Here is a 27,672-nt window from a genome sequence, read left to right on the forward strand (position 1 = left end):
CAAAGGGGTTTTTTCAGATCTATTATGCATTCTTACCATTGCCAGTGCCCTCTTCCTGGCTCCTCTTCTCTACTTATTGTGGGTTTTCTATGCTCATCTTCGGAATCTGTTATTTGCACCCTTTATACTCATATCACACATTCTTCTCACATTCAAGCTTTTTTCCTCTTCATGTCCAAGGCTCTCCGAACCCCCTAGAATAATAAAAGGGGACAATACAGAGTCTTTCTGTGAACCAGCAAGAGTGGTGTGAGCATGTGGTTGCACTGAATCTCCTCTTTGCTGCGGGGAGAGCAGGTTGTCACCCCTGGATAGCTCTTGCTACATGGCAAACAATTCTGCCTTGATTTACAATGATTTTTTGAAGAGTGTTCATCATATCATCAGCAGTCACAGTCAAGGCCCCTAGGGGAAAAAAAAACCCAATACTCAAAAATAAAATAATTTTATCAAGTAATCTGTTTTAATATAAATTTTAATTTTTCTTTGAACACAACCATTTCCTTTACTTTTTTTTTCCTAGGATCAATCTTAGTTTGTACAGTCTAGTAAATCTCACCAGTTCAGACACCCAAGAAGCTGTTTTTGCAAGAATCAACAAAAACATGCTGTTCTTAATCACTTCATATAAATAAGACGCCAAATTACTGCATAAGAAGAAGTCTTTTGTAGCAAAGACTGAATTCCCAAAAGTATAGCTGATGATATATCAGAATAAAGGAAGGATGTAACCAGATAAAATAAGAAAAGGTGTTGCTTAGGCATATTCTAAAGGTATTAGTTTTAATTTTACACTGTAATAAATACTATTTCTGTATCAAACCATAGCTTATACATATCCTGAATACTTAGCAACTTCCAGCTACTTTAATTTCTTCAGTCTCTCTACTGTTATGTCTTTGTCTGAGCACAGCTCAGGAAAACAATATTAAACACCAGTAATTTTTTGCCACACATATAGCTGTGAGTTCAGGGACTGGCTAGAACAAGAATTATGTTAACACACATCTATATTTTACGGGGCATTCCCAGCTTGAATATAACAGAATAAAACCTGTGTCTGTAAGGAATATACATTTCAGTACCTCAGCAGGGCACTACAATACGGTAATTAGCAAATGTAAAGCCAAGACACAATTCTTTTGCAAACTGAGGTATTCGGGCAGGGCGGAAAACAGGAGTGGCACTGGGGAGTGAGCGGCCACGCCGCTGCGGCGTGCTGTGTCTTCAGGTTTTCTTTCAGCCCGCGTTGGATATCGCCTCTGCAATCGAGTTCTTTGCAACTTGAGGTGAGCAGTAGATCAACTGGGCACTATGGGAGGCTTGCCAGATTAATTTGGCCCGCTGCCTGTTGTTCAATCTGGAGTCATTGAAGCCCCGGGTTTCCCTGGGACCGTGCTGCCAAATACTCCATATGGGATGCCCAGAAATATAGCCTAATGTTAGGGAGATTTAGTTCCCCTGCGTCTCAATGGGCCTATACATTTTTAACAGCAATCCTTGTTTTTACCTTCCAAATGAACCTTGAAAAGGTCTTGTGAACCTTATTAAACAATGAGGTTTTAAATTATGTGGCATAGCTGTGGTTGACACAGGCTACAGAGGAAGACATTTATTTCCAGAAGTTACGTCTGTAGGACGAGTCAGTCCTAAAGTGTAATCGTGTCACTGAGCTTTGGCCCACAGAGTCCAGAGTGCTTTAACCCTCCAGCCCCTATTGTGTTGACCATGACAGCATACAGGCCACGGTAGCTTGTGCTGAATTCCTTCGCAGCGAAAAAGCAGCTCCATTTGTTGAAAAAGGGCCAAGAAGTGGGACCAATAATATGGACAATAAATAATAAAACAAGAGTTATTCAGGCTATAACAGTGTGTTTTCTTCTTGCAAAAATTACAGTCTTTTCCAACAATATAAGCCTGTCTTTAATACAGCAGAAATGCTGAAATCAAACAGAATACACATTTTGTGCAGTACCAGGGAACTGAAAAGGCAAAAGAATTTACCGTCAGAAAATAGATTTGTTTGTGCACTTACGTATTTTAGCCTTACTAATGGCACAGCGCTGTGTCCGACGCCACTCTACACCGTCTGTTACTTTTCATTAGTCTTGAAAGAGCTGCAGGAGGAGGGTATATGCTATTTGCTCAATGTTCTAGATTATTTAATACGGGTTTATTTTTATGATCTGAAATCTAAAATAAAATTGGGCAATCTATGGGACTTACACAAGAATTTAGAATTTAAGCAAAATTACTTTCTTTGAAACAAATATTTTATGGGGAAAAATAACTGGTTTTCCTTGTTTTGTGACTGAAAGGAACAGTAATTTTTAAAAGCTCTGAAATGCAGCAAAATATAATATAAAATCCCAAATACGCTTTCCCTAAAGATTTTCTGCTCTTACAAATTTCTGATTAGGTCACTGGTTTTCTGTCAGGTTAAAATGTCAGTGAAAATATATAGAATTAGACTTTCTTCCCTCTGCTCATCCCAAATCATCTGAGAGATGTAGCAATCAGTAAACAGAGCTGAGGTTCTCATACTTCTTCTCGTGCCTGTGAAATCTTTTTGAACTGCTGCTTTTATCACAACACCAGTTAAGATGAACCTGTAACTGTTAAGATGAACAAGCTGTGGTGATCTTGCTTCATGATTCATACACTTTGTTTAGAATTTTGTTAAAATACTTCTAATTTCTTCCAAACGTTTGTTTCTAAACTATTTTTTTTTCTCTCTGGTAAGGTAGTCAATTAATAAGCATTGAACAGATAAACAGTGAAGAGAACTTTATCAAAATTTTCATCCTCCACTTGCTGCTTTTCTAAAGTAATTGAAAAACAACTGTATTGTCGAAGAATGAAAATTTAGGGTAGTCTGACCACAATCTTAAAGTTGAATCTATATTTAGTTGCCCTGTTACTCTACTGTGGTGTCACAGACCAACTTCAGGTCCGTCCCGTGGGTGGCTCTGTGCAACGTGGTAGCAATGTACTTCATGTCAACTAGAATTTGTTTATAGAAAGCATGTCGTTTTATAGCTTACTTTTTCTTTCTTTTCTTCAAAAGTATTTACATGCTTTTGTTTTCTTAGAAATATTATTTGAGAAAAGACAGTAACTCAGTGGAGACACTAGTATTTTATTTATTTCTGTTTTGCTTTTTGAGATTTCAGATATTGTTGATTAATGTGTCAAAATTTTACATTAGATTTATAAGAACAGTAAACATTCTTCAGGATGCTTTAGGGCCATCTTTTTAACAGAAGAGAGACAAGACAGTATTTTTGGATTTTTTTTTTATTTTCCATATCAAAAGGACATAAGCATTATTAGACAAACCAAAATAAAATATTCACTCTTCTTATCCTGTTCCAGTTCTTCACAATGTGATTCCCCGTCACCAGTAGTAATCCTGGTTCCAGTGGCATGAGTTGTAACAGCTGCATATTTATGGGCAGTGAGCTTGAGGAGCGAAAATCTAATTTCAGGTTGACATAATATCTGATTCTTTTCAATAGACTGTCTTGGCAAATTTGAAGGAAAATGGTAATATGTCGGTCCTGAACAGCAACCTGATAGGAATGGTAAGAACTACAACCAACCTGTCCTACCTTACCTGCTGTTTCATTTTAAGAGTATCGTTTAAGCGATCTGCTATTATTTACAGTGTGAGAATTCCTGTGTCAAGCTCGTTGGAAAAATTACTGTTGTGATGGTCCTGAAGATGCAAAAAATTCCATGGCAGGGCCAGAGCACACCGCCCACCTGCCTTCCCATTCCACACCCCCACCCCGCCTCCAGCCGAACGTGGGGGCAAGCCTTTCACTCTTACATCCACATTAGTCCTTTCCCATCTTTATGTGCTACAAGTCTTATATACTAAAAACTTGTGGGTTTATTATGTATATTACAGTGGATTATGATCTTTAAATCTTTTCTCCATTAGAAACCAAAGGTGCATTATTTTGGTAACAGAAGTGTTAACTAGTAATAATTTTTGAATGGCAAACACAGACCTGAGGTCTTGTTTGAAATGGTAGATACTAGAAAACTAAAATTACTCAACATACAGATTTTCTATGTGACATTAAAGCCTTTTATGGATATTTTAACCCAGATTTAAAGCGGCCTGAGTTTACTAAGCACATCATGAACAGGGACTTTTTATGACTATCAGAGTTATCTCCATATTTGGATAGAGCACTGACTAAGCTTTTTTTATTTTACTTAAATCCACCGCGGGAAGTGCCGCGCCCGCGGAGAGCCGCCCCTCATAGGGCCCCTCATGGCCACCGCCCCCCCCACCACGGCGGGGCCGGGGCCGCCACTGCGCCTGCGCGGGCGGGCGGCGCATGCGCGGGCGGCGCGGGGCCGTGGCGCGTGCGCGGGGCCGCCCCACGTGACCCGGCGCCTCTCTTCCCGCTTCCTGCGGCGGCGGCAGCCCGGCCATGGCGGCGGGGGGGCAGGTAGTGGCGGCGGGGTCCGCCGAGCAGTTCCACCAGCTGTTGCAGCAGAAGGACAGGTGAGGCGGGGATGGGGGCCGGGAGGGCCTCGGGTACGGCCTGCCGGGCGCGGAAGGAGCGGGGCCCGCTGTCGGAGAGGCCCCGCGCCGGGGGCGGCCCGGCCTTTCCTCTGCACTGCTCCGCGGCGGGGAACGGCGGCGGGTGCCGGGGCCTCAGGCCCTGGGGGAAAAGGGCGCTCGTGGATCTGTTCCAGTCTCCCCCAAAACGTGGGTCCGCGGTCGCTTCGCGCCTTTGGCCCGAGCTTTGAGAAAGGCCGGTGTCTGCTGAGGGAAACAGGCTCGATACGGCCTCGGAGCCGAATAAAACCGTCGCGGGGAAAATACAGCACCCCCCCCCCCCCCCCGAACTCGTAGATTTGAGGGCTTCGGGTTTGCTGCTTGTTTTTTAAGCACCGTTTCCTCAGGCAAAGCTTATGAGTCTAGGAGAGCTCAGACGAAGAGGACTGCTGCCACTTTAAAACCTTCTGGAGGGGATGGAAAGCCTAAATAGGCAGATTGACAGGAAAATTATGCAAAACAGAACTTCCGTGTAACCTAAGATTTTTTTTTTTTTTCTCCTGAGCTGTTAAGGTGTCAGCAAAACAGTTACTGTACAACATTTTCAATGAAAACAGCAGCATTAGGTTGTTTATTGAGCAGCAATGCAAAACGGAGTTGTTCATCTCGTGCAACAGGGCTGGCTTCTCATTAATATGGTTTTATGGTCTAATAACGAGTAACGAGGCTCTGTTTCCATTGGTAGCTCGTGGCATGGACCACTGATTCTCTGCAGCCCCTGGGCAGTGGCTCTTGGTCTGGGGTGGGAAGTCTTGGGGGATCATTTTAGGGAAAACTCTGTGCACATGTTTCACCCTCAGGATTTAATGACAGTGGTAGCAATAAGTACTACTGTAATTAAAGATGAAAAGGTATTTGGGTGCCTTACTTGAGATAAGACAGGTTTGATTATCAGCTTTGCTTGTTTGCTTTGTTGAATTAAAGGTGTAGTAACTGCTCTTATATTTTTTTAATCTACTAGCTGAGTATGTATTTAACTAGGTCTTGTAAGGCACATGAAAATAAGGTGCTGTGTCAAAAACGCTTCCCTGTCATTTAACTGCTGTGTTAGCAAGTGACCTTTAAATGAATAAGGAGAGAAGACTGATAGAGTGGTTTAAAAAGGATGATGAAACTACCAGCATCATGTTCTTAAAGACAGCATAAGGAAACATGGAAAAGTTGCTGCATGACTGTTCTATTTTCTGGAATTATTCTTCAACTGAATTGTTGTGTGGGGACACCCCAGAGGAAAGTCACACTCTCACACTCACTGAGATTGAAATAAAATGGCTTCAGGACAAATACAACATTTTGGAAGTTATTTTCAACAAAACTCTAAGTAATTGTCTCCTTCCCTTTGTCCACAGAACATGATTCAGTTTTTGTTTTAAAGAACTTGATTATTTTATGCCTTTTGTTTGTCCTAAGATGAATTGGTAGTACTGATAACTCTTTTCCTCTGCTTAATTTCAAAATATTTGGATTTGGTTTTTGTTACTGCTAAGACACCAAACAAACCTGCACTCACAGAGCACAACAAATCCCTCAAATCATAGATTTTTCTTTTTTAATGATGTCCCTGTTTCTGAATGGTGGGAGAACTTTAAAAATATACATTGGCTGACTTAAGGTACCTTCTATATTTAGATTGTCAAGTGAATTTGAAAATTAATGATGTAAAAAAAAAAAGTAGTTTTAAACACTCAAAGTGGGAAAGGAGAAAGTTTCTTCAAGGAAGTATTTTTCTTTTGAAAGATAAAGCTTAAGACAGAAGATGTGCTGAATTTTTAAGGCTAGGCCTAATGCAGTTTTACTGCTTTTTTTTTTCAAATGGACTTCCTGATTTTTCCAAACTAATAGAGTTAATTAATCGGAACCATTAATCAGCTGCAGCTGCCAGTGTTTTACGTTGATACTTAATTTCATGGGAGTTCTTGTTTCAGCAAATTACTCTTTCAGATATCAAGTTATTAGCTTGGTATTACAGAATAAGGGTAAATTTGAAGGTTTAATTTTTTCAACATGTATCTAGATTTTACAGTTTCAAAAGAGGAGGGTGGACCTATGGAGTAATTATTTTCTGGATATCCCTATCAGAGAATGTCTTGCTATTTTGGTTCTATAGTCAATAGACTCTTTGTTTTAAAGGTATATTTTGTGACTCTCTCAACCAATGTTGGTTTTTTTTTTAATACACTATAGAAACAAGACTTTGGGCTTTTTGTTTCTCCACAGAAAAGGTGTGATATGTCCTTTGGATTTTTCTTCTGCTGCTAAAGTTTTAAAAAAGTTATATTAAAGTTATTTTTGGGCCCACAGCTTTTCCTCCAAAATATAAAATGATATAGGAAGAGAAACTTTGGAACTTGTCATAAGCTTTCTGTTACAATTCTCTTTTATAGATAACAGTAGAGTTTTTAGAAATATCTTCGCTGAATGTAAGAAATACTTTGTTTAGAATCACGTGTGCTTCATTTTGCTAACTCTGTTTTCTTCCTTTCTTAATGTTTTGAACTACTCTTGCTATTTTTCAAGTTTAAAGTGTTCAGATACCAAGAGGGCAGGCTAATTGCAGATTTAGGCTTGTTCTGTGAATCAATTTGTCAAAAAAACCAACTCCCAAAACCCTTGGTGTGAATTATTTTAAAGTATGTTCTTCATGAAGATAAAAATGAAGTGCATTGCAGCTATACATTGGTAAGGAAGGAATGGGATGAGGATTAAATAACCATGTGGTTATTCCTCCTCTACTTGTCATGAGCTGACATTCACGTGATCAGATGTGTCCCGCTGTCCGTGCTAAATTAAATTGAGCATTTGTGAAATACTCCTTGGTAGCAGGGGAAGAGTATGGACTCCTGCCTTCGGTTCATGGAAGGGAAGGGCAAGTTAATTAGTAGTGCTTCCGCCTGATGCATAGCCACTATACTCCTACGTTCTCTCTTCTCCTTTCCTCCACTACTTGTTTTTAGCTACTGGAAGTATTCTCTTGCCCTACTTGTAGTCTAAAAGATGTAAAAAATTTTTTTTTTAAATGTACAGGCCTTGTGCAGTTGCAATGACAGCTTGACAACTTCATTCTCTGTAATTGCAAAAGCTGTAGTAGATCTAAGTAGATTGGACTGTTTTGTCATAAAACTCAATTAAAAAAAATATTTTGGTTCATCCTTGATCTATTTTTCACAACCACTCTGAGCTCTTAAAGGTGCCAGAAACAGTTAAGAATGATATTGGAGGAGGTCTCAAAATTGGTATTTCAAACAAAGGATGTGATGAACAAGTACGGGAAAAACCAATCCTGGAGCAAAACTCTTGAAAATTCGCTGCATTGGAGCTTCTCTTCTGAAATATCAAACTGCTGCTGCTTTTTTAATTTGAAAATTTTCTGTTGCGACTGGGTATTCTCATACATATAAATGACTTCCCCGTCTCCCAACCTACCTAATTATTTTCACCTCATTACTCTGTGGCAAAAAACGTTGGTTGCAGCATGATGTGAAGTGCATGTCCCAGTTGGCTCAAAAGTCTTAATTAAAATGTGTCTGTATGAGCTGACAGCTGTCGTAAGGTTGGAAGACCTGTGTGCTCTGAGGGCAGAGGAAGCTCCTGCGCGAGGTACCTGTGCTTGCTCTGCCTCTGCTGGGCTCCACAAAGAGCGTTGCTGGGAAAGTTTCCGTGCAGAAACAGAGTTTTGCAGTTAAGGTTTTACTCTGAGCAGTGAGATGTGCTCGTGGGTTTCTCAAGGAGTCCACGTCAAATCCTGTTTATAAGTAAAGAGTAAATCCCTTAGATGAGCCTCTACTGGGGTTTAAATGCTGGTGTCAGTTGTGAGCAGTAAAGCCTTACAGTATTTTGCTGTCATTAGAGACAGTTTGCCTTTGGGGTTGTTGCTGTGGGTGACTCGGGTACAGGACTGTTGGAAGAATCCGTGCAGATGGCAGCCCTGGAGAGCATGTCTTGAACTGTTCCTGAGCTCAGGTCTAAATTTGCAAGGCTGGCACTTGCAGAAGAATAGAACTGCCTTATCATTCCCTAATTTAAGTTTTTACTAGCCTGTAAGCTCTGACTGATGGCATGATGAAAAAAAAACCAGAGGCAGGCTATTATATTTCTATTAAAATATATCATCCTATTATATTTCTACCAGAACTTTCTAGAATTGCTTTGGAAAATCAAGTTTATGAGTTTTAAAGTTCTGTGAATTTAGCTCTGTCTTCAGACTATGTGGTCAGATAACACAGCTGTTAACTGTTCCAATATGAATGTTGGTTTGCCCACATACCTATTAAAATTTATAATGAACTACCATTATTTAGTAATAAAAGACACTAAATGACTTCTATGTTATGGTTGACTTTTCTGTATCTCTAAGTAGACTAAAAGTAGTACATTATATGTCTTTTATTCTTTATCCCCTATCATCTAGTGGTTTTGACTTCAGCAAACCTGCAAAGTGGAATTGAAAATCAGATGCAAATATCTTGTCACTGTGGTCATCCAAGTGTGTGTGTTTAAGCTCATGAGAACTACCTCGTGGTACCCAGTTTGGGATTTCTGTTCACACGTGTGAAGTCTCATCTTTAAATACTCTGTATAATCAATACCAAACATCCAAGGAAACCTTACTGAAGCTGGAAGAGGGATAAGAAATTGAAGTTATTAAAAGCAGAAAAATAACATTTCAACATAAGAGTACTGTATTTTTAGCGTAGACTTGAAAAGTCTACTTATTCCCTGGATAAGTAGTAAAGGGGCAACAGTGGCACTGAGAGGAGAAAAGCAGCGGTGCAGCCTCTGGTGTGAAGCTGCTGAGCTCTGGAGCTCCCAGAGCTGCTGAGCATAGAAAAAGCTTGTCTGGGAGGAGATGTCGGATGCCTGGGAGCCATTCCGAGTGCTTGGCCTTCAGGCACTTCAAAATCTGCGTATGACTCTGTCGACAGTGCTTCTGCTTGCTCTTCTCCCTGTCTGATGTTCATATGGAATCATCTTCTGCTGTCAAAACACAGGATGAGTTTTTTCTTAGTATCGTGTTCCCTTAATAGTGCTGGTTGGGTTTTGGAATGTTTCCTGAAGAAGCGTTAAAGTCCTCCTCTGTCCGAGTTGTACAAAACCTTCCTGGTTTCACTGGTTTGATTTTCTTTTTTTCTCAGGAAGGGGGTGTGGAGGGTGGTTTTGTCTGTAGGTTGTTTTTTTTTTTTCCCCATGACATATCAAACTTCTATATTGCATGATTCTTTTTTTAAAAATAAATGCTGTTACTCTTTTTTTTTAATAGGTCCCTTGTAGTTGTCCACTTCTGGGCGCCATGGGCTCCTCAGTGTGCTCAAATGAATGAGGTTATGGCAGCACTGGCAAAGGAACACGTGCAGGTTGCGTTTGTGAAGGTAAGTCAGGCAGCTGAGCTTTAAACAGAAGAGAGCCATTATTGCAAAGTACGAGTAAAGTATTGCAAAATATAGGTAAAGTCGTTTTTGAAGTTCCTTTATGTCTTCACGTTTAAATATGTGAGTTGAACGTATGCAAGAGATGCATTAAAAATCTGTGGGATGAAAGTTCTAGGTTCACCTTTCCTAACTTGATATTGCAAGCTTAAATAAGACCTTCATTTTATTGTGCTATTTAAAGAGGGTGAAGAAAAAAAAGAAAAAAAAATCAGTCTGTTAAGATACAGTAAAGGATTTTTTTTCACTAGCTACTCCACTTCACAAATAGGCTTTTACATTTCTCTGTGCCTGCAATGTTTCAGCCCTTCAGTTCTGTAAATCACCATATTTTTAAAGCAGCATTTTTATCCCTGGATTTGAGATTAATTTGGCAACACTGCTCTTTTCAAGTGTGCTGGAGATTTCATTTGTTCTCATGATGTTATTAAATAGATCTCAGAAATAGAGGTTTTCTGTCTGATGCTGAAGATGAGCAGCAATCTTCCAAGTTTAAAGGAAGGTAGATTTAAGCTTGTGCGACATTGTCACTCTGAGATGAGGGTTGTGTGGCGCTGGATGGTATAAACGCAAATGAGACTATATTTTTGTGATATTGTCTGCACATGCTAGTAAGAGAACCAGCGTGGAGGGAAAAATGAATGCACTTCATCAATGTGCTGTTCATTTTAAAACAACTTTCTCTTGTTAATGAGACACTTCTGTGATTATGAGGGCAGGGAGTAATGGAGCAGCCAGCTGTGTGTGAGTATTTTAATTTGATTTCTTACAGCCTTTAGCTTTTGTGGTGTTTTTTCTAATGATTCCTCTCTTGGTTGGTATTTCTCTCTGAAACAGGAGGACAGAACTATTTTAATGGTAGTATTTTATTACTTAGAGCTTCAAAAGACTAATTTTCAACATTTTGAAAATACAAGATACTTAAATTTATATAGAGTTGCTGTAGCTTTTAGTAGGCCCACAAAAGTTTGAAAACACTCAGTTGCTTCTTTATTATTCATATTCATACATTATTTATTTATAACCTTTATTATTCAGCTGTAATTTATTTTTTAATAACAAGGTTCCAAAGTGATCAAGTGTTGCAAAATTAAGCTAATGGCACCTCCTTTCCCCCGCCCCCCTCCTCCCAAGTACTGGTGTACTTGTTTAGAGAAAAGACGTTACTGAAAGACTTGGGTGAATTTGTTGATATTTTCTGAGAGGGGGGAGGCTCTTTGTGGGGAATGTGTTTGCTTTTGGAAGTTCTTTGTGGGATTTTGGTCCATATTCCGGAATACACAGTCTGCCTTTTAATTGGTAAGAATCTGTTAACTCATCAGATGGTTACTGCCTTGCAAATCATTAACAGTTATATTCTAGAATAGAGCTAAGTAATAATGAAATGAACTTCAAAACTGTCAATAAATCTTGAAGTCTTTCTGAATGTAACTTCTCATTGTAGTTGTTGCATAGCCTAACTCTGAGGTCCTTGGCTTAGTTAAAATGAAAGTGTGTCTATATCCAGAAACAGTTAGAAACAATGTTTTGGAAAGTTGTACCGATAAGAGCAAGTTACTGAAATATGAAATTAAATCTGTTCTGTATGTGTGAACCTCACCAGAGTGGAACGTAAGTATCCAAGTAGGTAGGACATTGTGCTAGAAAATAAAATTAATATTACAGGTAGAAGTCGTTTAATCATTTGCCACTTGAAAGAGAATAGATAATTATAATCTATGTACAGCTTTCAATTTACAGCTTTAGTTTCTCAGTTGATCCTGTTGGACTGATTTACAGAAATAGAGGAGAAGCTTGGACTTTCACTTTTGACTTACTTTGTTTTGTTTCTGTATTCTGTGAATTCATTAAGAGCCTGTGTAGCTGGAGCAAATCAAACATGCTGTAATACTGAAATATTCAGAGGTTCGCTACATTTCAGCTCATAATGAGAAGAATCACAGTATTTTCTAAAATGCATAAGGATGGACAGGGGTGAGCAGGAGCAAATTGTGAAGTAGTTCTCTTGATTCTTGTTCACGAAATGTCACTGTATGGTTTGTGGAATAAGAATTTGAAAGGCTTTTCAGTTCTGTGCACTGAATTGCAGGTTTCTGTTTGAAACATTTAGCTCTATTACCACTTTTTTAACCATTAACTCTGCAGTTACTACAGAACTAGTGTCCTAACCTTGTACTAGATCTTCTGTCACTCAAGTAAGCTATTAGCCCATGCACACAAAAATCACAAATTTGAGTTAATTAAAAGATGTATTTTGTTGGAAAATTACTACATTTATAATTTGAAGGTATGCATTCAAATGCTGAATAAAGTTGGAACCAATAATCTCACCAAGCTTGCCGCTCGGTACTCAGTAGCCTTGCAGGAGTTAAAAATAAAACTTAGTAGACATCAATAGCTTATTGAAGAAACACTCCTTTTTTCTTCATAATTTGCAGAAGGCTGCAAATGTCAGTCATGATGTACTGCCCCTTGAAATTAGTCAATAGAGCAAACAGCAAGAATTGCTGTGGGCAGAAAATAAGCACTGTAATCATGACATAACTGGGGTCAATGATTTATGGATTTCAATATAGTAGTAGCTGCATATGATTGAAAATTTACTAGGTCACTAGTGCACCAAAAATTTTATTCGCAGCCTCCGGGCATCTTTTGAAATGTGCAACAAAATAAAAACCTCTGAACCTGTTTTGACACTGTGTAGGCTCAGTGGATGACACGCCAACCCGGTGAGTCTCATTTAAATGCAAATGTGTCACAAACTTCTGCATCAAATCCTTTTTAAATGTATAAAATGCCTAGAAGAACATTCTAGACAGGATTGACATCCACAGTCAAACTTTAAAGAAGATTATGAAAATAATCTTTTTCTCTTTTTTTTTGTTGTTTTTTGGTTTTTTTAAGCTGGAAGCTGAAGCTGTGCCTGAAGTCTCTGAAAAATATGGAATTAGTTCTGTTCCAACGTTCTTATTCTTTAAGGTGAGAGAAAATGGATTTAAGAGAAAATGGATTCCATGTGGACTTTTAATATGTATACTTCTGTAATACTACCACCAGAAGAGCAGAACCTTAAGAAATTTCTTAGTGAAGAAACACTTATGTATCTGATTTAAGTCTATCCAGTGGAACCTAAAAGAGTAGATAGAAATAGGTCTTATACTTTGTATGTAATATTTCAGAGCTTCCTTAGTTGCTTTGGGATTCTTACGTGGTTTTTATTTTAATTGTCATACCCTCTATTGGGTCAGAATATTTTCAGTAATGTTTCCTTGTCTAGCTGTAGTTCTACAACATGGCAAAAACCCAAGTAAATAATCTTTTGGTAGAAATGGCAAGTTTGTTTGGGGCATGTTTGCCTGCAATCATATAATTCAAACTATTTTCTTTAATAAATTCTTCTAATAGTAAATATGCTAGCACTAACAGTAGCCAGCCAACGGAATGGTGTGAGTCTTGGAACTAAAGGCTGGCCAAAAGATCAATACACTAATCCACCCTGCATCTGAAAATCTATACTTTATATGGTGGTTTTACTATTCCTTTTTTATTACAGTACAAATTCTGAGTTTAATCCTTTAACGCAAGCCTGTGTTTTGGTTTCTGTAGAATGCTCAGAAAGTTGACAGATTAGATGGTGCACATGCCCCAGAGCTGACCAAAAAAGTGCAGCGCCACGCGTCCAGCAGTTCCCTTTCTGCTGGCACCAATGACAGTGCAAAAGAAGATCTTAATGTGCGCTTAAAGAAACTCATCAATGCTGCCCCTTGCATGCTGTTTATGAAAGGCTCTCCAAAAGAACCCCGCTGTGGTAAGGATTTTCTGAAGTTCATGTTCAATGTGACAGCACTTGCTTTGGGCTAGCTGTCAGATTTATTCAGTTTTGGGGAGATACATTCCAACAGTGTCTTGCACACCTAGAAACGTTGATGAAAGTATTTTCGTATTGCTCATATGCAGGTAGAGAATTGCACTTCCTTTAGTTAAATTTTGGAAATTAAATCACAGATTAGGGGCTTTCTGAAGAACAAGGGTATACTTGGACTAGGATGCTCTTCCTGAGGTAGCTCAGGGTTTATTCATGACACTTTCTGCATCAGGTTACGCACATTGAAAATGTAAAATAGTCTGAAGAGAATGTTTCAGTTCAAGGAAGAAGAAGAATTGACTAACATCAGGGATCACTGTTGCCATTTGGAAAAAGAAAATAAAACTGTCCTAGCTGGTAAAGTCAAAAGACCAGTAGCATGTGTATCTGCTACAGTGGAAATGCCTTTTCTTAAACCTGTTCTCTTAACTCTTGCTTAGAGTGCTTGGTTCCTAACGAACGTGAAGTGTTGATCTATATGGAAAGCACACAAACAATTGTTAAAAGACAAAATTTTTAAGTATTGTGAAGCCACCATCCTTCTGCTTATGGAGTCTCAAGAAGTTGCACTGATTCCTTTACTAAGCAAACATGTATCCTGTGGGGCAAATCATATCAACTACATTGGTGGGCCAAAGAGCTGAAGGAGTTGTGAAATGTAACAGAAGAAAAAGAAAAGAATTAGCAATAGCTAGCTCCTTACAGCCAATCTCCTGCAGGCCTGTGGCATATATCTATGGAAGCAATAAAGAGATAACTGCTCAAAAAGTTAAATTGTCATGCAAAACGTCAGTTATTTGTGTCTAGAACCAATGGAAATACTTGTTTTGTCCATCTGTGCATGAATTACAGTAGCATGCGCAGGCTTGAAAGATTTCTCATAAATGTTTCTATATCGTGGCAGAGATACATGTGAACTAAATGTGCTTAAAACACTTTGAGGAGGGAAACGAGCACTCGTGGAACTATTCTTTTTAACCCCCTTCTGGTAAGGGCTAAGCAAGTGCAGCCTCGAGACAGAGCGGCGCTGCTTGTGTCTGGTCAGGAGGCCATGAGTGATTGGTTTGAACTGTTGGCGTGGTGATTTCTTGATGCTATATTCACATAATCGCCAGATATCCTTGTGGTGTGCATGCACTGCTGATCTTCCAGCCATGGAAGATCCCACCCTGGGTTTTAGGTATTAAATTCAGTTAGGAATTTCATGTGCAGACATCCCCATGAACCTGCTGCTTGTGCTTTCTACTGGAGTTGTCCAGGAAGTTTCCTAAAGAAACTGAGTGGAGAACTGTGTGAAGGAAAATGGATGAAATAGTATAAAAGGACCTAAACCAAACTGATTTTACATATTCTGTCCCTTAATCTGGAAGGATTCAAATTGTCATATTGCCATGTACTGTTAAAAGGGGGGAAAGGGAAGGAAAACAATATGGAACACGTTGATTTGGTGAAGTGAAAATAATGTGGATTTGTGGCAGCCTTGGCTATTTTGCACTGTGTCTGTGAAGGTGCTCTGTGGCGGGAGAGCTATTCATGTCATCCTGTATAGTTACTGCAATTGAGGACTGGGTCCGTAAATAAGAATCTTTTCATTAATTTCAAGTAGTTTTGGGTTAGGGCCAGTGCTTGATGAAGGAGGGAGCTGAGCAGCGGGGTAACAATGGTGGAGCTGCTGGGTGGGGATTACAGAGAGAAGCTTTGGGCTGATAGTGTGTATATTGGGCAGGAAAGGGGAGGCTTTGTCTGTCAAGCGCTGGAGGGAGTTCAGTATAGCGTGTGCTGCCCTTTCACGAGGAGGAAGGCTTCTGTGTCAGAGTCATAAAACTATTTGAAAGAGAAGTAGTGACTGAGAGTTCTCAACTCCACCAGATCCCTCAGCACTGTGTCAGCCCTTTTTTTCTTCTACTTGCATGGCAGTAGGAGCAGAGCGTGGGTGCTGCTGTGTCTGGGCTGAGCTCGGAGGTGGTGTGCAGGCAGTGGTGCCTCCTCCGAACTGCTCCTGTGCCCAGGTTCTCCATTATCAGCTGACGTTTCTCCTGGCATCAGAGGCACACCACTTCTCCTTTGGATTTCTGTGGGTGCTCTGCAGACAGCTGGCTTTCTAAAGGGTATTGCGCAGAAGGCTAGGCAGATTGTGAAGTAACACAGAGAAAAGACCCTTTACTGGTTCTCATGTGTTTGAGAACGGTCAGTGTGAGGTTAGTGGTTGGACTGGATGATCTTCAAGGTCTTTTCCAACCGAGATGATTCTGTGATTCTGTGACTTTTTGATGGAAGAGAATTGTGAGGCTGTTAAAATAAAAAAAACCCCAAACCCATCACAAAAAGCACAAACCAAAAAAGCCGTTGAGGCATCAAGGTTAAGGATGGTTAGGTACCTCATCATAAAAATATGGAAAGTGACTTAAGAATGTAATGCACATTCCTTTACATGTCTTCACGTGATAAAGTGGATATTTCTTCAAGCTTTCAGTTCCTACATTTGATCCCTGATACCCCATGAAAAGTGCAGAGGAAATACTTACCTAAATAGATGTAGGTATTAAAATAGGAAATATTAAAATGTAGTGTAACACGTGAAATCACCTGAACTTACAGCTCTTAATTTTGCAGGTGAATACCGTGCCTGCTGTGGACTGCTCTGATAGTTCCTGGCAGTAGTTGGGAGATGTTAGTAAGTTGAGTCCTTTTTAACTTCCTAGAATAGACAGTGTCTTTCAAGGGGAAGGTAACTTAACATTTTGTTAAAGGTGATACAGATCTGTTATAACAGTAGCAGGAGTAGTAAAAATAGAATTAAATAAAAGGAGCCAAAAGGTGAAGATATTTTTGAATTGTGTCTATTTTGATACAAATAATAGACTTACACTCGAGTCTGAGTTGCAGCTGGTGAGTAGAGGGAACCCTATCCAGCAGTGTATTTTGGGATCTTCTTGTAGTTCATAATTTCTTCATTGGAAAAGCCAGCTAAGCACAGTGTAAAGTAAGGTTTGTCCCCTCGGCTGTGTGTTTCCTGGCAGTTGTCTGTGGTTGCTACGACGTTGTTGTATTTCAATGGATTCATTTGGACTGTGGCAGTATTTGTTTGCTTCATCAATACTGTCATTTATTTAGGGTTTTTTTAATTGGTGTAGAATCGGGAATGGCATTTGTGATCGTCTAGATAACCGCTTAAAACATTTTGTTAGCAGTTTAATTATTCTGTTAATGCATGTATGGCATTTCTTCAGAAATTCAACCTAAATCTTTTGTTATGAAAGTAAAGCTGTTCTGGCACTTTATCCCTAAGCATAACACTTCTAGACTGCTACCATAACCCTTCAAAATGAAATACAACCGATCAATCTTTCTAGTTTGCATGTAATTGCCTACAGCTAAAATAAAGCGCTTTTTTTCCCCAGTTCCTTACAGTAGAAATGAGTTAATATATTGGCGATGGAATAACCATCAGCAATCAGCCTTTAGCTGTTTACTAATGAACTCCCAGATGTATGAAAAATTTCAGAATCTGTGTTTTACTTCAGGCTGTACATGAACTTAACACTTCAGTTGTAGAAAGAAAAGCAACTTCGATGCCATACATATAAATACTGCTACTTCATATCTCAATAAATTCTAGATCATGAAAACTGTAGAAAGCTGTAGTAAAAATCCATATTTCAAAAACTAATAGGTGGTCTTGCAAGCTGAAATCAAAGGTTATTCTTCTATGGCACTTTATTTTTTTTTTCCCATTTAAAGCTTCTTTATTTTTTTTATTCCTTTATTAAAGCCTTTAAGCATTGTTTCTCCTTTTTTTTATATTTGTATAGAGGTTTTCATTTGTCTGCACAGCATTTGCTGGAATTCTTTGAGGGAATTGGTAGGATTGCAAGAGCATTTGAATCCAAACCAGTGAGTTGGCAAAGATATAAACCATGCATTATTATCACATTGATTTATGGGCAGATTCTCATGAATCCTTTTTGCAAACCATATGGTTGTGTTGTCTCGGAGGGTTCTCCTTCCTTAGAAGGGATGTGCATGCCAGCAATGGTGGCAGGTGTTGAAATACTTCAGGATAAAGACCACATACTAGAAAGGAAGCAAAGTTCCAAAATCTTTCCACGCGTTGCAGTGTACTTAGCCTTTTTTCATGATTAGCATCATTTTCATGGCAGAGCAGGTAGGTTGTGGAGGAACTGTGGAGCTGCGAATCAAGATTTGATCATCAGTCCTAGAGATGAAGTTGTTGGCTTCCTTGTGTTGTGAAGTACAGGAGACCCCTTCTCTGTTTTTGTACAGAGTGAATATCTGCAACACACTGAAACATCCAGTCGGCTGGTGCCTGCTCTGGAGCATCGGTTGTGTCTGGTCAGGGGAGGTGTTTGGTGGCTGAACATGACTTTGAACTTCAGTTCCTCTCAGGTTACCCCATGAAGAACGGACTTGTTGACATAAAGGGCACAGCCTCGGTGTGGGTGGTTGTGTGTGGTTCGGTTTTTAAAGTGATTTTGAAGAGTTTCTGTAGAGACTAATGATTGAAAAAGCAATTTATCTTCATTTGAAAAAAATAATTTTATTGTTTCACTTTAATGAGAATGGTGAATTTAAAATAGAGTAGAATTGTTTGAAAGTGAAATTTTGTAAGGGTTTCTCTCTCGCATAAGAAGATTGAGGTGATTATAGCCTGTAAACTTTATAATATTAAACTTTATGCATACAACTTTTTACAAATAACATGACAATTTTCTTAAGAAAAAGATGCTTAGTTACAGAAGGGAGAAACTTTTCTTAGATTGGCCACATAATAAACTTATAGAAGCTGGATGTTTACATCGTAATATTCAGTGCTTAATATCCTGCTGAGAGAGCATTGTCAGAGTAGGACATAATGAAGATGTGTCGTAAAGGAAAACAAAACATGGTATGAAAGTGTCACAAGGGTAGTAAAATAATATTAAGTACTTCTGTAAACAGTTTAAAAAAATAAAAAGGAATCTGCCTTTTACCATGAAGTAGGAAGGGATGTGCTCTTAAAGAAACAGTAGAAAACATGATAAAAGCCAAGTTTTTAAGTTAAACTAGTGACACAGTAGTGGGTTTAAATCCTGGTTCCCACTCTGGGTGTCAACTTCATCCCCATTTGGTGTAGGAGTTCAGTAGTAGCTGGAGGAAGAAATGAGGGGCAGAGGAGGTGATGTGCAATTAGAGGAATGAAAAGAAGGCTCCTGAAGATGCTGTTAAGGTCGTTGAGAAGCTTTTATTCTTTGTGAATGCTCAACCAAGAACTGGGAAAGTCAGAAGGGAATGCATTTAACTTTGCTTTAATTGTGTGCTGGAACAACAGTGAGCTTATATGAAGGGTACTTATTGTGTAGCTCTCTAAATGGAGAAACACCAGACTTAGTAAGCTGTCCATATACTTTGGTTTTGTAATCCCAGTAATAAATATGGGTTTTGCCCCTTTATAATATTTGAGGCTATTGCTAGAGCAAAGAATAACACACTAGAGCTTTTCTGAAGTCACTATCTAGAAGAATTGCCTTTTTTTTAAATGAATAAGGTTTAGTGGAGACATGGGAATGCTTTGTTTAAAACTACCTGTAATTCCTCTTGTGTTTGCAGGTTTCAGCAAACAAATGGTGGAGATACTGAACAAACATGGTATTTCATTTAGCAGTTTTGATATTTTTTCTGATGAAGAAGTTCGTCAGGGGCTGAAAACATACTCTAATTGGCCAACTTACCCGCAGTTGTACGTAGCTGGAGAGCTTATCGGTGGAGTTGATATTGTCAAGGTTAGCAGCTGAGAAACTCTTACCTTGTTAGTTGTCAGGTGCATGTTTTTCTTGCTTTTTAGATCTGATTTTTCTTCTCCCCAATCTCTGTAGGAACTTGAGGCATCTGGAGAACTGGACACGGTCTGTCCGAAGGCACAGAAGTTGGAGGACAGGTATATTATGTCATTAGTTTAAGGGTATGTTCATTTATATAGGGGGAACCTAAGTGTGTAAAAACACCTTTATCAGAAGTGTGTTAAGATTTTCTTTAATTTCAGAACTCCTGCAGTTGTTTAATATGTTCCATTTTCTATACAGTAAGCATCACTTAAGAAAAGATATACTGTTATATATGTATTAAGCTATACTGTTCCAATAGACTTATATTTGTACTTTGTCAAGTTTTAATTACAGCAGGAATATAGAGATTCCTTCTTTTCTCTCTTAAGAATTTGTCTAATGATGACTGGGAAGATCTTTCAAACATTAGTAGCTTTTGTTAACTTCATCTGGCATAGACTTCATGACTGTGATGTCACTGGAGAAACTCTCTAGGCTTGTCTCATTTTTCTCAATTACTCTTGTCCTTCAGTTCCTGTTTTCTTTCACCTTGGCAAGATGAATATATGCTGCAGCTATAGGAAGTGTGTTGCTTCCCAAATCAGATGTGATATCTAGAAACCAATTTGTCCTCCTTTAACCTTCCCATTTGAAGATTCACTCTTGTTTGAAATTCTGACGTGCCCCAGGCAGTCAGACTCCAGATATCTGACAAGTCATTCTGTTTGAGAAGTTGCTAGTAGACATGGCTTTTTTTTCCTAGTTTTTATGTGAATAGTGCCATTAAGACATGCAAAGGGGGGGCTGGTTTACCAAGAGGGTGGCCTGTACCTCGAAGGCAAATGTGTTAGTGCAGATTCCCTCTTGCTGTCTGTGGATGGTAAGAGCAAGTTTTACAGCGCTCTAGATGTGACTGATGTTGCTTTTTTTTGCCTTCTCAGCACAGTGGAGATATAATTTAATGCAAGCTGTTTCGATATGGTGATAAAGTATACTTGTTTTTATAGCTTAGTACTTATTAATTCCTTTTTAATTTATTCTTTTGTTTCTCTACTAGTGTAACTTGTAAATTGTTTCACCAAAGCCATGAAAAACAATGGCTGCCTTCTGCAGTTTGAGATTAAATTATAGGTAAAGATGAGGTTGGCTCAGTGTGGCCTTTTAAAAACTTATTTCAGAAAGTTTCCTTTAGTCTCTTCCTTCTTGCAAACTTGTGTAAGCTGCAACTTTATTGATTATACTTTTTTTTGCTTTGCTTAATCTTTTTGGGGAAAGAAGGTAATGGGAAATGTCTTCTGCTTACCTGATGTATTTTAATAGATTAAAATGGTTGGTATAGCTAAATGGCTCCCTAAAGGAGCAGCAGCAGCATCTTTTGAACAGACACATGAAGTTTTTATCAATCTTTATCAAATTTTGATGTAGAAGTGGCCTGAAGGAAAACTGGCTAAAAATTCAAGTCCCAGGTAGCTGCTTGTTGCCTAGTTTGTTCTTCATCTTTTAGTAAGTGCTTGTTTCATGGGTTAACAGGTGACATTTAGCAGAGGTCTTGTTTTCTGGTGACAACTGGTAAGATCTTTTTCCATCCTGCAGATTAGTTTTGAGTCGTAGCTAACCTCATACTTAACTTCTGAGCCACTGACATCTCTTTCAAACTATCTTCACTCTCAGTCCCTCCTGAGAAAAACCCTGTGAGGTAGTTATTCAGATATGTTAAGACTTAATAAAATGAAGGAATATCGGTAGTAGAATCTATTTAATGCTGAATTATGTTCCTTTACTCAATGTTTGATCTCTTCTCATCGATTAGCTGCGTCGTCTTCACTTGAAAATACCCTTGAAAGGGGCTCTGGCAATCAGCTTGGTTTCATGAGCCCGATCTGGCAGCTGGGGACCTAGCTCAGGTTACTGTAGCTCACCCTTGCTGTAGCTCTGAGTTTTGCTGTTGCTTTTTAACCTAGAGACAACTTGGTTGGAAAAATTGTTTTGAGCTTTACACGTGCAAAGGCTGTATGTAGGTCACCAACAAAACTTAGTTTAGTTTTATTTGACAAAGACCCTGGACTCTCCAGTCTGGAATCTTTTTGCATTGTGCGAGTCATGCGAAGCGACCTTTTACAGAAAATGAGCACTTGTTGATGCATTTTATTAGAGGGTGGTTTGCCCGTAGAAGGAAACGGTTGGACAGGAGTCTTTGCTAACTTTTTTCTGTTGATTGTCACAGAAAGGTTTTCCCAAAAGGAGAGGGAAAGGAGGGGAATGTCTGAGGGTTGTGGGGGTAGCATAGTGGGGCAAACCAGACCTACTCCTGAATTTCAGTAGTGGTTAGTCTGTAAGATCTTCCAATGGATGGACAGTAGGTATGGCTCTTACTTTGCAAAAGACACTCTCCCATGGAGAATGAGAAATGCTAAGCATTGTATTCAGTTTGTGAAAAAGCAGTATGTCACTAAATACAGACATTGTATTTAAAGTATCCTGAGATGATGTGTCTCCTTAAACTTAACTGCCGCTTGATACTCAGCGGTCAATCTAGAAAAGTAAGTTGGTGCTCCAAAAGTACCAGGATGGGGCAGATCATTCACTAGAGTTACTGTAAGCAATTTAAATGAATAGAGTTGCTTATAATAATGCTTTAAATGCATTTAGTAAAGCTGTAAGTTGCTCTTTTCCCACTTTTGCATTTTGTTTTCCTGTCAGAACAAAGCTTGGGATAATAACTAACCCGTTCTATGTCTTTTTGTGCCTTCTGTAGGCTTAAAACCTTGATAAACAAAGCTCCTGTGATGCTTTTTATGAAGGGAAGCAAACAGGTAAGATTGAGTGTTGCAGAATATATTTTAAACAGTTTTTTAAACAGTGACAATGACTTTTTTTTCCCTTAATGAAAATTAATGGTGTTGGGAAGTTAGTTATTTGTCTTTTTATTTGGTCCTTCTGTAAGCCATAGAAGAGCAGTCCCTGTTTTACCTGATGGATATATATTGCTAAAATGCTGATAGCTGTGTTACAGTAAAATCGGGGAATTTGATGCCCTGCGGTGATGTCTGCCAATTGCTCTACAATTCCGGAATGAATGGAAGAACTGCGTGTGTCCTTTTGGTCCGTTATTGATTGTCTTTGCAAATAACAGATTTTTTTCTGATGTTCTGAGTGCTTGTCCCTGATGGCTATCCTAGGCGAGGCGTACACTTTGAGTGTTGCCCCAAACTTTATCTTGGGATGCATGTTTCTTGAAATTTCCCTCTGTGCACCTAATTGGATTGGGTCTTCTATCCTTTTTAATGTCTCTGATTTTATTATGCTTTCACAGCTGCATCTAAAAAAAGCTGCTAGATGTTTTTAAGGCTGAAGTATAATGCTACATACTATAAATGATCCACTTCTTTATGTGCATGGAATGGTCTATGCCTGGTGTCTTTGAGCTGCACTTAATTATCTTGCTCACTGAAATAAAGGTGGTGACTGCAGACAGTCAGCTGCTAACAGTTAGGATTAAAATAATAACAAATGACTGTAAACCAAAAGGTCAGTGTATTGCTTTGTGTTACATACTCAGAGTAACCAGGGGATAAATGACTCCCCTTTGAACAGCAAGGCACTGCAGTTCTTCCTGTCAAAATTACGTGAAGGGCCCCTAGCTTGGACTTTTTGTTGGAGTGGTGTGCCCTAAACTATAATTGTAGTCAGTGATTGCATGTTATGAGCTGTTTATACGGTATTTTTTGAAGGGTTACAGAGGTAGGGGCGTGAGCTCGTTCATGTGACTTGTCTTTCCATTTCATTTCCTCATGTGTTCCCAGAGCTTTCTCTGTGTATTAACAACAGATACTTTTAGAGTGTTACAGGCTGTTGTACTAAGCTGTTTCATAGCCCCTGGAACCCCGTGGGTTGTGCTGGCTCACTGAAGCAGTGGTGATGAGCTAGCTGGGTTTAGGTCTTAAAACAAGATGCACTTTGTCTCCTTTAAAACCTGTGTCTTGACTACAGAAAGCAGGAGATTGGGCAGGTTGCTTAACACGTTTGTATTTTGCTTGAGCTACGGGTGGAGTGAAATCACCAGTGAGAAGGGATAGTCTGGATTAAATATTCAGCGTCTTAAAAAATGATGGGCGTTCTGTGTCCTCACACTGTCAACATGAAGAGTTTGCAGTAGATACTTTCAATTATTAATTGCAGTGGGGAGTCAGCGTACGTGCAACCTCTTTATCAGTTGACCATCAGTTGCTACTCTCTCCTGAATGGTAAGTGAAGGGGAGTGTATGTCTCAAGATAAAACACATCTATTTTACAAGGGTGTATAAGGCATTTATGCCCATCATACCTATAGCTTTAGCTTTTTGAATGTTCAGAAAGTAATTAAGCCTAACGAGTTTTCAAGACAGTATTGCCAAACCTGGAAAATAGATTCACCTTGTGTCACTTCATACCACAGCTGAGGAAAGTGTTTTAATATTATCAATGTTTTAATTGATTTCAGCAGAGTATAGAAAGAAAGAGACATTTAGTACTGTTTAAAGCTCAAAGAGTATAAAGAAGAATGAAAAAGGGATTTAGCAGTATTGCTTATCCAGTAAGGTCATCACTAGCAATGGATTGGTAATAGCTTTAGTGTAGCTTGAGGAATATTGTGGATTAAATATAGCAGATATATGTTTTAACATATGTGTGGTTTGCATTCTAGGTCGCAAAATGTGGATTCAGCAAGCAAATTATAGAAATCATAAATAATACTGGGTATGTAGGTGGGGGTTTTTTAATTGAATTTGGGAACCCAGTTCAGTTTTAAAAACTATGTTTTATAATTAGTAGCAAATATTAGTGGGAGACTTCTTTAAGAGTACTTTGAAGTATCTTTATGTGAAAGCCTGTAGTGTAAATCACTGCTGCACTCACTTGATACCAAGTCACATGTGGTGTGTCAGATGTTATGTGGCTCTAGCACTGCTACATAGTGATTGTCTTGCTGGGGTTGAGGAATTTATTGCAACAGTGAATTTTTTCTTTCTTTTGCTGTGATTGTTGACATGAAAGAAATGCTTCCACTCTGGTAAGCAACTCTTCTCAGAGAGGTCCCTCTTGATCTGTTTCCTTAATCTCGGAGCCTCTCATGTTATCTAGCCTCAGTTTTCCTCTTCAAAGCAGTTCTTTCTGCAGTGAGATTAGTATCATCTTCCTTTGAATAAACTCCTGTTTCATTTGGGCTGCTGGTTAGAGGTTAAGCAGTTGACTTCATTACTAGATGTTAGAATTTTGAGATAATAGATAACTAGATAGCAATACACATCTCGGAAATAAGTAGCAGTTACTCAAATCATTGTTCCTTGTCACTGGCCCTAGTCCACTCGCAGGAGTCCGCACACTTGCTGGTTATTGGGGAGTGCCAGTTCTTAAAATATTTGGAATTGCATACCAGAACTCAAACGTGAACCAACCAGAAATCAAATTTACACAGACATTTTATTTTTGTGTTTTTATGCAAGTAGTCTATGAAGATTATGAAGATGGTGAAATAGCTGTGGCTGATTGATTCGTTAATAAAAACCTCCAAAGATATGTGTGTCCTTTTTTTTTTTTTAAGCTAATAGTGAACCGAATTACTTTGAACACATTTTGGCCAATTAGAGCCTAAGCTACACGGCTTAACTTTTTAGTGCGTTATGCTGCCATCTGTGCATTATAGTGTCTCATGAAACTAGATATTTTTTACATTACGGTTCTTGATGCAAAAAGCTCTGACTTTTTCCCTCCTGTTAATTCTGAGTGATTTGGAAGCTAGCTTGTAAATATACCCATTTTGAATTTTTGAGGGTCTTACATTGCAAAACTCCACAGTAGATGATTTTGTTTCTTTTTTTTTTCTTTCCTAGCGTTGATTATGAGACATTTGACATACTGGAAGATGAAGAGGTAATTAAGCTTCTCCATCATTGAGGATTTTGTTGTTGCTTTTACTAAAACTGAGATTTACATTTAAATTTATTTTTCTTAGGTGCGGCAAGGATTAAAAACCTATTCAAACTGGCCAACGTATCCTCAATTATATGTGAAAGGTGAACTTGTTGGAGGGCTGGACATTGTCAAGGTAGGACTGGGAGAATCTCCTTTGAGATGTAAATTGACCGTTTGTTTAAAACTGTAGAAATGTTTTTCTGTCCGTAACACAGAGAAATTCCTGTGTAGTGGCCCTAGATCTTGAGCCCAGATGACTTGGTTGCTTTTACTGGGACTTCTATTAGCTTGGCGTACAGTTGGAAGGAGCTCTAAATCTCTAGCGTTCTCACATGCCAAGATTTAGCAGTGAAATGTATTTTCTTGACAGCAGTCAGCTACAGTTACTGTAAAGACCATTTTTACCCCATGGGTGCATTTTTACAGGTTTCTCTTCCTAGTTTTACTTCTGACATTGCTTTTCTCAAATAAGGTGGGCAAGACTTTTTTTTTTCCTAGCAAACAGTCTCATTCCTGGAAGAAAGTAAGGTTTATTGTAGTTGTTTGAACAGACCCTGAAGCAACAAAAATAGATCTGCATCTGTTACTGTGGTTTTTGATTTTTGTAACAGAGCAGGCACAGTGTTCTAAACCCCAAATACTCTTGAGCCCATTCTTGTCTGAATGTTTTATAGCCAATTCCTCAGACGTCGTAACTCCTGGGAAGAGCCAATCAATAAATCTCATTTGGTTCTAAAAATACTGGTATTACTTAAATTATATAGATTAATTTTATTTATTTAACAAGTGTGTGGGTTATTTCAGTGATCAGTAAGTATAGTCTTGGGCATTGTGGAGATGCTGCAAAATATTTCTCTCCCTGGTATTTAAATGTAATTTGTCTATTTGCATTATTGGGCTGTGTTCACATGGACTAACTTGCACGGGTAGATGAATGTTGTCAGTATTTTAAAATGCATTCTGTAATATTGCATAATATGTAATAAAATTGAGACAGTTGTTTCTCTTGAGATGTGGGAAAAGAGTATCTACTCCACAATGTGTTATTTTAAAACTATTTCCTGGTGTTGTCTAGCTCTGGTAAGTTTAACAGCCTTATAATTTGATTTTAAATCATTGAGATAATATGGGCAAGCAGCTCTTAGAACTCTTACAAATCTCATACTGTCTTGTTTGGTTTAGTGTGGTAGTAACAAAATCTATCAGTGGGTGGTCATTTTTTCATTTTGTGGGAGGCATTTTGGATGTTGTAAGATTTTGTGTGTGCCTGAAATATATCTTGAATTACATCTTAAAGGAGATCTACCAGGGGATTTACCTGGTGACGCTGATAACCAATTCTTGTGAAGGTGTATCTTTTCACTAAATATGCTTTCTCTCTTACTAAATAGACACAAAATAGAATTTAAATACAACTTTATGAGCTTTAGAGCATTGTTTGAGAGGGATGTCAGTGGGTCACCTGGTGCCTTCCGTGCCAAGTCGGCCTGTGGGCTTCCCCCCCCACCCCCACTGGGCCCTGGGGGAACGGTGGGAACACGTCAGAGAATAATTGCTCTCTATTATTTCTTTACAGGAACTAAAGGAAAGTGGTGAATTGTTGCCTATTCTGAAAGGCGAAAATTAACGGAGGAGGACATCAATGGGAACCGAAATACTTTTGAACAGTTACTCATTTATAGATTATATTGGAGCAATATACAGCTTAGCCTCATGGAACCGAGCGGGAGTAGATAAAGACAGCTTCTGTACTCTGTGTATTCACAAGACTGTGCTACGGGTGAAAATGTGTTCCCACCGAAGAGACAAAAATGTCAAGATCTTCAAATTCAATTAAAATACCATGCTAAAGAACTTTGGGTTTGTTATTACCCTCTGTCTGTGTGTATTCATTGCATCGAGATGTTTAAGAATTGAGTAATGACACCACTATCCATTGCAGTACTATTTAGGACTAAATTGCATCTCTTTTTTTTTTTGGGCTCAGCTCTCATTAGGAGAATATTAATGGGTATACCTCTGTGGTATGGA

At 38.8% G+C, this 27,672-nt stretch overlaps 1 protein-coding gene across 2 annotated transcripts; it reads left to right on the top strand.

The window, feature by feature from the left end:
- Window positions 1–4,379: 4,379 nt before the first annotated feature.
- Window positions 4,380–27,495, top strand: GLRX3 (glutaredoxin 3). Of its 2 annotated transcripts, XM_074831552.1 has the most exons (11): window positions 4,380–4,522; window positions 9,837–9,945; window positions 12,907–12,981; window positions 13,609–13,810; window positions 19,475–19,647; window positions 19,741–19,802; window positions 22,445–22,502; window positions 24,374–24,426; window positions 25,560–25,599; window positions 25,682–25,774; window positions 27,218–27,495. In XM_074831552.1, exons 1-11 carry the CDS (start codon window positions 4,449–4,451, stop codon window positions 27,266–27,268), a joined length of 990 nt encoding a protein of 329 aa, XP_074687653.1. In that variant the 5' UTR covers window positions 4,380–4,448; the 3' UTR covers window positions 27,269–27,495. The 2 variants fall into 2 exon arrangements, with proteins under 2 accessions (XP_074687653.1, XP_074687654.1); XM_074831553.1 differs by lacking the exons at window positions 24,374–24,426; window positions 25,560–25,599; window positions 25,682–25,774; window positions 27,218–27,495 and adding an exon at window positions 23,869–24,357.
- The last annotated feature ends 177 nt before the right edge of the window (window positions 27,496–27,672 follow it).

This window comes from Strix aluco, chromosome 7, assembly GCF_031877795.1.
Source record: "Strix aluco isolate bStrAlu1 chromosome 7, bStrAlu1.hap1, whole genome shotgun sequence".
Classification (NCBI taxonomy): domain Eukaryota; kingdom Metazoa; phylum Chordata; class Aves; order Strigiformes; family Strigidae; genus Strix; species Strix aluco.

Excerpts from the sequence above, each read along its gene's own strand:
- GLRX3 (XM_074831552.1), top strand. The coding sequence starts at position 4,449 with ATGGCGGCGGGGGGGCAGGTAGTGGCGGCGGGGTCCGCCGAGCAGTTC. Across the intron at positions 19,648-19,740 it reads GTGGAGTTGATATTGTCAAG|GAACTTGAGGCATCTGGAGA; the intron begins GTTAGCAGCTGA and ends CAATCTCTGTAG. Across the intron at positions 24,427-25,559 it reads GAAATCATAAATAATACTGG|CGTTGATTATGAGACATTTG; the intron begins GTATGTAGGTGG and ends TTTCTTTCCTAG.